At 38.4% G+C, this 9,779-nt stretch overlaps 1 protein-coding gene across 1 annotated transcript; it reads left to right on the top strand.

The window, feature by feature from the left end:
* The first annotated feature begins 3,128 nt into the window (after window positions 1–3,128).
* Window positions 3,129–9,180, top strand: LOC140926762 (uncharacterized). The gene is made up of 2 exons (XM_073376463.1): window positions 3,129–3,280; window positions 8,547–9,180. The coding sequence occupies exons 1-2, from the start codon at window positions 3,132–3,134 to the stop codon at window positions 9,178–9,180; spliced, it is 783 nt and encodes a 260-aa protein (XP_073232564.1). The 5' UTR covers window positions 3,129–3,131.
* Window positions 9,181–9,779: the final 599 nt, after the last annotated feature.

Raw genomic sequence — 9,779 nt, 5'->3', positions numbered from 1 at the left:
GCTGCTGTGATTTGGTGATTTTGGTTGATTTTTGCACGTATTCACTCTTAATCAGTGCGTTAACTAATACTGCAATAAAAACGAGTCGGGGAAAAAACTCACGGTTGCTTTGCAAGGTTGTTTTTGCTAACCATTGTCTTCTCGGCCACAAATACTTTAGTTATGGTGCTGGCGAAGGCCATCGTTATTGCTAGAAAATGTACCACTACCACAACTGCATCCCCGATGATGTGAAAAAATGCGATCTGTACAGTTCCAACGCCTTTAGTTGTTTCTAAAAGCGATCCAAAAGCTCTTAACGTAAGAAACATCGTGTTAACGCCGTACAGATATCCAGCTATAGCTAGAATCCTGTTGTTGTTTGCTGATTCCGATTCCACCCATATGGCAATTCTCAATGGCAGTATGGCAAAGATATAAACAACAAAGGTAAGGAAATCGAAAACATTCCAACAATCCCTACAATAAAAACCAAAAAAAGAAAAAAGTGAAAATAAACCACACATAATAAAACAAACAAAAGATAATCTATATCCACACCTCACGCCTGAGAATCTTACACCTTAAAATATTTTATCTTTATTCTCTTAATGATTTCGAAAAGGCGGTAGTGCGTTAATAAATCTTATGTTATTGTTACAGGTCACGCCAGATGGGTGAGGCTTCAAAGCTGCCGAAATAAGACGAGGAGTTCTCCCCGCTTGTACCCCCTGAAACAGGAATTACCCAGGTCAGCTTTATGCCTACAATGTACAAAGCATGAGCTTGGCGTCCATATACGCACCTTCACCCGTGCGTACAGTAAAGTCATATCTTTTTGTTGTCTTTCCTGAAGGCATTTTTGTCGTTAAATCAGAATGACTGATAAATGCTTCGCATTATATCGGCATGTTTCCTTTAGCATTTGATTTAGGTTGAGACGTGCGTCCAGCGAAACTAAAGCAGTTCAAGCTGGAGACAGAAAACTCTTTCTTGCAATTCTGCACATAGAACGTTGACATTGATAGTGTTGTAACAAAAAGCTAATGGTGTTTGAAGGGTAGACTTCTCGCCTTTTGCTTCTAACCTTCTACCCTTCCGTAAGCACTGTACCTTACCAAAGACTCAAATAGGTAAAATAGACAGCTAACTACTGCATTTTCTTTCGTATTAGTTTAGTAAAAATATTTTGCGGTAAACTCTGCTGACGGACAATAAAAAGAAGAAAAGGATCTAGGCCTTGTTTAGAGTCCTGGTAACCTCTTGCTAGAGAGATATCCCCGTCAAATAACCCTCTTACAAAAATAGCATTTCCGAGTCTGTAAATTTGAACATTTTCTGTCCCCAGATCCCACTGGTTTGTAGCGTCTTCAGTGCACTAACTTTTCTTCCCGTGCGCCCACCTTCGAAATCTCAAGTTACGCCCCTGATACGGCACATTATCAGGTGCAATTGCACGAACGAGTAGAGAGAGCGTGGGTTTTCCTGGCTAGTTTTTACCTGTTTATGTCAAAACCTAATTGTAAGGAAATGTAAATGTAAATTAGTACATGATTGAAGATTTATTGGACATGTGTTACCGTGATAATTATAAAATTATAAAAAAAAAAACAAGGAATTTATTTATACCTTGAATAGGTGAATATAAAACCTTTTAGCTTTGCTTTACAAAGTGATAGTCCAGTGATCCTGTGTTCCGATGGTTTTCTCGCAAGATCGATAATTTGCTTTATTTCAGTTAAAAAGCGACCGGCGAAGAAAACCAGAATTACCCATTCTAGTGCACTAAACGACAGTTGGGACGACTCAACACTTAAAGCCAAATGCAGTGCCAGCAGTACCAAGTAGCTTATAGTATCCCGTGCGAAGATGAAGCAGGGAATCTCAAAATAGGCTCTGTATGTTTTGTGTATCCCTGTGGAGAAGTTGACAACTGAGTTGGTCAGAAACTAAAATTACTTTAAAATTAAATTTATAGCCGGTGGTCATAATTATCAAAACTTGAATAAAGAAGAGGATTGAATCGTGAGTACGAAATTTAAAAGCAGCTTTATTCGGATAGGAGCCCAAAAAAGAAGCAAATAATAAGAACGATGATGATGATGATGATGATGATGATGACGATGACGATAATCGTTATCATAAAGGTAATGACAACGAGAATGACGACGACGACGACGAACATGATGATGTGATCATCATCGATCATCATCGTACACTGTAAAAACTGACCAGTTATGATCACTATTTTAAAAGGGCATAACCAGTTGCAAAAGGTAATTTTAACCTATAATAAACTAGTTAAAATCATAACCTTTATGTTATCGGGGACCTTTAGCAGTGACGACGAGCACGTGAACGTCAACCATGGGAAGCTGGAAAACGAACCATGATGCTACCACGCATGCCCAAACGAACACGAGCTCGTCGTCCACACCTCGTTGAGGACGCCATTTGGCGCCATCTGCCGTCCCGTGGTGAACGTGAGTATTGCTTGACTTATTTTCTTATATTTCCTGACGTAATTCTGCAATTTCTTGAATCCCAAGGTTTTTCTTAGTAGATAAGACAGAAGCCATAAGTTATTCCTGCTGCTTTGAAGTAAAAAACCCTGATTTTTTCGATGTTGCAGGAAAAATTTAAGTCTTAGTATAACTGCACTCGGTCAAAGAAGTGATGGATACAGCAGGAACATCAGGGTAAGTTTCAACAATTTTATAAATATAAGTTGTATTATTTAAACCGCATTAGATAACAGTTTTGTAATCAATCCTGTCAGGATTTTTATGAAGTTTTGTTCGTCTTTGAAAGTCTAAACTATTCGTGTAAATACATTTGCGGTACGAATCCACCTTAGCTAAAATCTGGATAAACTTACCTCACTTTTTTGCTGATATAAAAGCCCTCTTAAAGCCAAGTTATTGTAGTCGTCAATTTTTGCTCATGAAGATTTTTTGAAATCGTTCTACAGTCATATTTTACGCTGTACTGATTTTCACCTCGGGTAAAAAAGTTTATTTACAAATAATTTTTACTGCAGCACAGAAATCGTTTTAGGCAATTAATATGGAATCAAAAGTTTGTAAGCTTACCAGTATTAACACTGCTTGTAAAAATATAATTATTGGCACTTTATATTCAGAAATTATTCCATGAAGTGGTCAGAAGAGCACGATCTCATGCTATGCAGAGAAGTTCTTGTCATGGAACCATTCAAGCACCAAAAGCAAAGTAGAGAGAGAGGAGAATTCTGGGGAGAAACAGCACAAAACTTAAATGGGCTCAGTGTACCCAAATTCACTTTAAGAGCGAATGTCTGTAAAAATCGAGCAAAATCGAAATTTCGCGGCCACAGTCAAAAAATCATTTTCGCTCATATCTTGTGCATAGATAGGCATAAGTAAGTCACTAAACGTGGTGTAGTTTGTTTTTCAAAAGGCCGCTTGGATTTGGAGAAAATCGACAAAATCAATTTTCGTGGTCGGCGACTTGAAAACAACCAAAATTTGAGGCAAAATGAGGCGGTCTCAAAATTTCGCTCGCACGCACACAGGAAGAAAGCGGGGTAAAATATTTCCCAATAAATCAATTTATAAAGGGTTCTTCTTCTGGTCTGGTAATGAATTCTCATCTTAACGATAATCTGGAAGATAAACAATGTTATTTTAGTTTGGGTTCTTTTTCGACTAAACGAAATTTAAATTTAGGCTGAAAGTTGCGTTTTATATTTTAGGCATGTGCTACACCTTGGTTTTGCCTGAAACTCAAGCCAGTTGTTATTTAAACATTGTGCTAAAACATATGTAAGAATTGGCCTGGGTAATTAAATTTGTACTTCACCCGAACCTTCTGAAGTTGAATAAATTTTGCTTGAAATATGAGACTTTTCAAGAAAGTCGGTTGGTTGTTGCTCGACAAGTCACGATGGCTGGGCTCTCCAAACGAAACTTAACTCACAATCGCACTTGTATTAAAGACATTTGAACTGAAACGATAATTTTTGTTACCTCAAATGCATTTTCCCGTTCTTGTCAACTGGCATTGCGCCTTGTCCCATGCTAATCAACCGAAGATCCAAAAACTCGACGAAACGTGGTGCGTGAAAATAACCTCAAACAGAACATGGCCTATCTTTTCCGCAGTCACACTTTTACATCCATTGCCATTTAAAAATTCTAGGTCTCACAAAAAGTGCGATTTTGATAGTGAAACTTTCGGGCTGCCGATTCCTCTTTGGTGATAAAAGTCTGGTCAAAAGTGTTGCGTGACAGTATTCACAGGCTTCCCAATCTAACCATTCGAGCGACGCCTTTTTTTAATGTTCTTGCCAGAAGTAGCATATTATGCTACTAACAATCCAAATCATGTTTTTTTTTTTCTTTTTTTCCTAAGTTTTCTTAAAGTGTGCTTCCATACCATACTAAGTAAGTCCAAAAACATCGTTTTTCACGTCAACTTTCCCTCGTTGCCTTGTATGTGCCTTTGATTGACTTCAGGCTTCAACCTCTAGCTATTTCACCGCGTTATTACCTATCAGGCGGCTGTCTTTCCTCTCATATATGCAAGTTCCATTTTTTTGGATAACAGTTTTCGTAAACTTTCTGATTTCGTAAATTTTTCTAATCTGAACATGGTTATTCGATCGTCAAACTCTTGTTTCAGTCTGTTTATATACAGAGGAACCCCGCCTTGGGATTACCCCGTTTATACGATCACCTCTTGCCTCAGCTCACCTCCCATAGTCTTTCACCCGGACGTGAAAATCTCCGTGTCATTTTATCATTTTGAAGACCTCTTTAATGCGACCACCTCGGTATCACGACCAGGATTTTATGGCCCAACGCTGATCGCATCAACGGGGTTCCACTGTATTGAAATTAATAATAATAATAATAATAATAATAATAATAATAATAATAATAGTAATAATAATAATTAATAATAATAATAATAATAATAATTAATAATTGAAATTAATGTAAAGAATTAAAATTTAGGCCCCGCTTATACGAAGAAAATTTGTCTCGAGCAGAAGGGTCACCCGCCCATCCGAGCTTCCCTTAATAGGGAAAGGGCATGATCTCAGGCTAAGCTTCCCTGAAAGAGGCAACTTTTCACACATTTCCTTACTGAAAACATAGCGGACCGTTTAAATTACAAAACGTTTGCTCGGCTAGAAGGGTGACCCACTTTGTCCAGTCGCCCTTTTGTAATGGTAGGGTCAGCCTCCTAGCCGAGCCAACGTTTCTCCGTAGGCACTTTACGCGCTTTCTATTGAATAAAAAAATTCCTGTTTGAAATTTCGGAAAAACCACGTGCCCAGTGGAAGGTACATTCCAGTTGCAAAGACCAAACCAAAGCCACCGCGAGTTTGGTTATCGTGCTTGTAAGCAGGATACAGATCATTGGTCCTAGGGAAAAAAATTTTGTCAAATGGAAGGAGACATTTCGGTCCGACCGTCTAGATCAAATCCGATCCGTATCGGTAAAAGGCGAGACAATTAGAGCATGCGCGAAGGCCGGTTGGGCCAATGTTTTTTTTTCGCTCGGCTAGGCGGGTGACTCTCCTACACGAGACAGGTTTCCTCCATATAAAGGGAATTAAAACTTTCGAATACAAAACTTGTAATAGAGAGGGAATCAGAAAAAATTTCAAAATTCACAAAAAAATAATATTCAAGAACTTGTAATTTCGATCGAAAAGACTACTCAAGTTGCCCTGTGGATGACAGAACAGTTGTTATAATTATATGGCGTCGCAAAGAACTTAGTGATTTAGATAGCCTAAAAGGGTTTTCAATGTATTTAGGAGGAAACTGTCGTTGGGTGCCCCTGTCAACTATCGCCTAACGCTACCACTACTTTCTTTACCCACATAGTCTTTTTTTTCAGTTTTACTCTCGGTCATTTACCATTTTCTGAGTGTGCGCTTTGGTACCAGTCTTGAGACTGAAACTTGGTGGCTCGTCAGAAATTCATGATCAGAACTCTTGAAAAGAAAGTCTCCGACCATAACTTTCTCTGGCAGTCATCAATGAAACGGATATTAAGGCTGCATCCGCTTCTGGGTCCGTTCAATTCTCGAAAGTCCCGATAATTAACGGGCCCCTAAAGCTGGTGTTGTTTACATGCAAGATAGAAATTTCAATAGTTTTGCATGTAACATGATAAAACTATCAGTTAATGAAAAAATGAAGTATTTTGCTAGCCAGGACCCGCGCTCCTCACATTCCTTTTATATCGATTTAAATATTTGATATCGGGCCCGAAAAGTTATAGGGACTTTGGACAAACGGGCCCCAGGGACCCGTTTCTCGAAAGTCCCGATAATTAACGAGCCCGGTAAGCTGTCTCCGTTTACATTAAAGATCGAGGTTTTAATAGTTTTGCATCTAACATGACAAAACTATCAGTTAATGAAACAAAATGGAGTAGTTTGCTAGCCAGGAGCAGCGCTCTTATTCTTTATATTTCGATTTGAATATTTGATTTCGGGCCCAAAAAGTTACCGGGACTTTCCAGAAACGGGTCCCTGTGGTCTGTTGCCAAAGGCCGCAAGACAGAATTTACTGGAAAAGTAAACTTAATGCTTTTGCCTTAACAGTGTCCTTTTATCGTGAATTTGAAGACGTCAGGGCCTAAGCCATTGGTAAACGCGTTTCATTCCAGTTTTTTAACTTGCTGTATCTGCGGTATATCTTCTTAGTGTCAGATTTTAAAGCTTGTTTGAGTAGCCGAGCATGCTGTAAGGAGGAAATTTTGTGATATACTTTGACATATCTTTTGGTAAAGGAATCAGAGACGAACAGGTCAGCGTTCTAGACCCCAGGTTTCTTTCACTGTATATATTCGATACTAGAAACTGAAACTCATGCCTTAAGTCTTCACACTTAAGGAGAGGTTTGTAGACTTGAAAATAGCGCTACGTCAACTACCACTCCACAAGGACGCCCTGCCTGGGTAGCGTTTCCCCAATTACTTTGCAATATTTTCTTAGTTGCGTGTGCTAATGTAAGTTTTTAATGCTGGTTATTTTATTAGCCTGTGCAAGCATTTGAAAAGGGGGAGACAGTGTTTAGAGCGAATTGCTTACCTAACATCCTTGAGCAAGAGTTACAGCTTAACCCTTTCGACGGATTCTTCTATCCCCTCAACGGCCTTTCCATCGGAGTCTTACTAAGTAGTACCGAAGTAAGATTCAGAGCCACCCTTTCCCCAAATATACATATGAAATAACGTGATTTTTTTATTGATTCTTCACTCAAAACAAAAAATGCTTCCGAGATCATTTATCCAGGTTGTCCAAAGTTTAAAACCTACTCAGTGTTCGTGTGTACTGGCAGGGTGTATGATTTTGATGTTTTCCAAATTCCTTAATAGTCATTGCTTTTATCACACGCGCAGGTGTCCGCAAAACTGACCACCACTTTACACTTTTAAATGAAATACTGTTGGCAGCCAGACTATGCAACCTTCCAGTTGTTGTATAATTGAACAAATAACTTTGGAAACATCAAAGAAGTGTATAAACAATTTTGTTTTCTGTTCGAAGGATGGTGTTCGTTGTCACGCAACACCACTCCTTTTCTTCTCACACTTCCTCCCTGTATGTTGTAACTGATTCTATTAAGTGGTAAGAACATCTTTCAAATCGCCGAAAATGTCGTGAAAACATATTTTTCTCGTGAAATATTTTGTTCAACCACCTGAAGAATTTAGATCATAACGCTCATTCGGTTTGAGTGACATTTTAATAACCTGGCCCATCTCCAATGACCTCTCGTTAGAGGTCAAATTACAAAATGCCTTAGCGCCAGCAGAATTTTGGAGCTCGAGAGTAGAAAAAGTAAAACAAGTGCCCAAAACTATAAAGGTAAGTTAATTTCTATTGCATGTTTGCAAATTAACTATCGTAATATAAAGATACATCAGGTTTCTTCTCAAGAAATGCCAATGATCCCTTTCGGCAACAGCAAGCCATTGGTGAATTATGCAAATGTGTCATATTTCATTCAAAATTTGGTCAAGTTCAGAAGGTTCGTCTGAAGCGCAAATTAAATTACCCAAGCCAGTTCTTACATATGTTTTAGTACAATGTTTAGCTAACTTATAGCTTGAGTTTCAGGAAAAACCAAGGTGTAGCACATGCCTAAAAATTAAATCGCAACTTTAGGTCTAAATTTAAACTTCGTTGAGTTGAAAAAGAACCAAAACTAAAATAAAATTGTTTACCTTCCACATTATCGTTAAGATAAGAATTAACCGCCACACTCGGGCTAAAACTCTTTATAAATTGATTTATCGGGGAATATTTTACCGCGCTTTCTTCCTTATTTGCGTTCGAGTGAAGTTTTGAGACCGCCTCATTCTGCGTCAAATTTTGGTTGTTTTCAAGTCGCCGACCACGAAAATTGATTTTGTCGATTTTCTCCAAATCCAAGCGGCCTTTTGAAAAACAAACTACACCACGTTTAGTTACTGACTAATAAGTATGTATGGACAAGATATGAGCGACATTTAATTTTTGACCGTGGCCGCCGGTTGCTCGATTTTTACAGACATTCGCTCTTAAGAACGCGGTCTGTTAGGGACAGGCTCACTCTTTTGCTGAGGAAGTACAAAGAAAAGGTGAGAAACGAAGAGCAGGGTTCTGGCATGAAATGTAACGAGGAAACAGAATTGGAGATGGCATTGTCTGAAATCATAGAAAAAGAACAGGCAGCTGATTTAGAAAGGAAAGAAAACACGAACACTCTTACCAAGAAGAATGAAAACCACAAGGCGTCAGCCGAAGAAAGTAGTTTGAAGGCCTTGGAGCGCTTGGGCCAAACAAAAGAGAGGAATGCTGATTCATGTGATGAAGATATCAAACCAAAAAGCAGAAGAAGTACCACTGAAGCTGTGCAAATTCTAAAAGAAAAATTTGAGGATGAGAAGGAATTACGGAAGGAAGAAATGAAATTGAAGAAGAAAGAGCAAGAAAATAAAGCAGCTCAGCATCAAATGCAGATAGATCAGCAGAGGCAGAACCAGCAACAGTACCAATATGTAATGAAGATGATGGCTGAACAGCAGCAGAGGCAGGAACAGCAGCTAGAGAACTTTCAAATACTTTTCCTGCAGCAGCAGCAGCAGCAACAACAACAACAGAGTCAAATGTTAATGAGTTTACTGGAAAAAGTAATGCCCAAATCCTCATAAGAGCTGGCAAAGGCAAAACAAAAGTTGAAAATCAAAGTGTCAACCTTTGGCTCTTTCAGCGCTTTAGAGCGATGTTGTTGTTATCATAATTTTTAACTGATTATTTTCCAACTATAATTTTGTCTCTTTTTTTTTTTTTTTTTTCTGGTGACTTTGCCTGTCCAGCTTGGTGATTAGTTTTTCTTCACCTCGACTTCAAAGGTTGATGGGTTGTTTACAACTCTGGAGAAATGAATTTTCTTAATGCAGTGTTTACAGTGATCAAAGATACATAGTTGAAGCTAAGATAACTTAAGTAAACCCTTTCACTCACAAGGATATAGAAGTTATGAATTAAAACTTCAAATTAACTATCACATGGCTGATAAAATGCTGCAAACCTTTGCAGTAACATCACATAAGAGTCATTGCTGCTAGATAGGTGGCATAGTAATTAAAAACATGGTCTTAAACATCGTCGTGAGAAAGAAAGTAGTACATTGATGTTTAGACACTGGGAGTGAAAGGGTTAAATTAAGCTGTCTTTGAAATTTTAGAACGTTAGCGTTAGGATGTGCTCCATTTTCTTACATTTAAGCATAGGTTGAGCAAAACATTGA

This window comes from Porites lutea, chromosome 2, assembly GCF_958299795.1.
Source record: "Porites lutea chromosome 2, jaPorLute2.1, whole genome shotgun sequence".
Lineage (NCBI taxonomy): Eukaryota > Metazoa > Cnidaria > Anthozoa > Scleractinia > Poritidae > Porites > Porites lutea.
The sequence above is the reverse complement of the archived record's forward strand: the minus strand, read 5'-3'. Positions and strand labels throughout refer to the sequence as shown.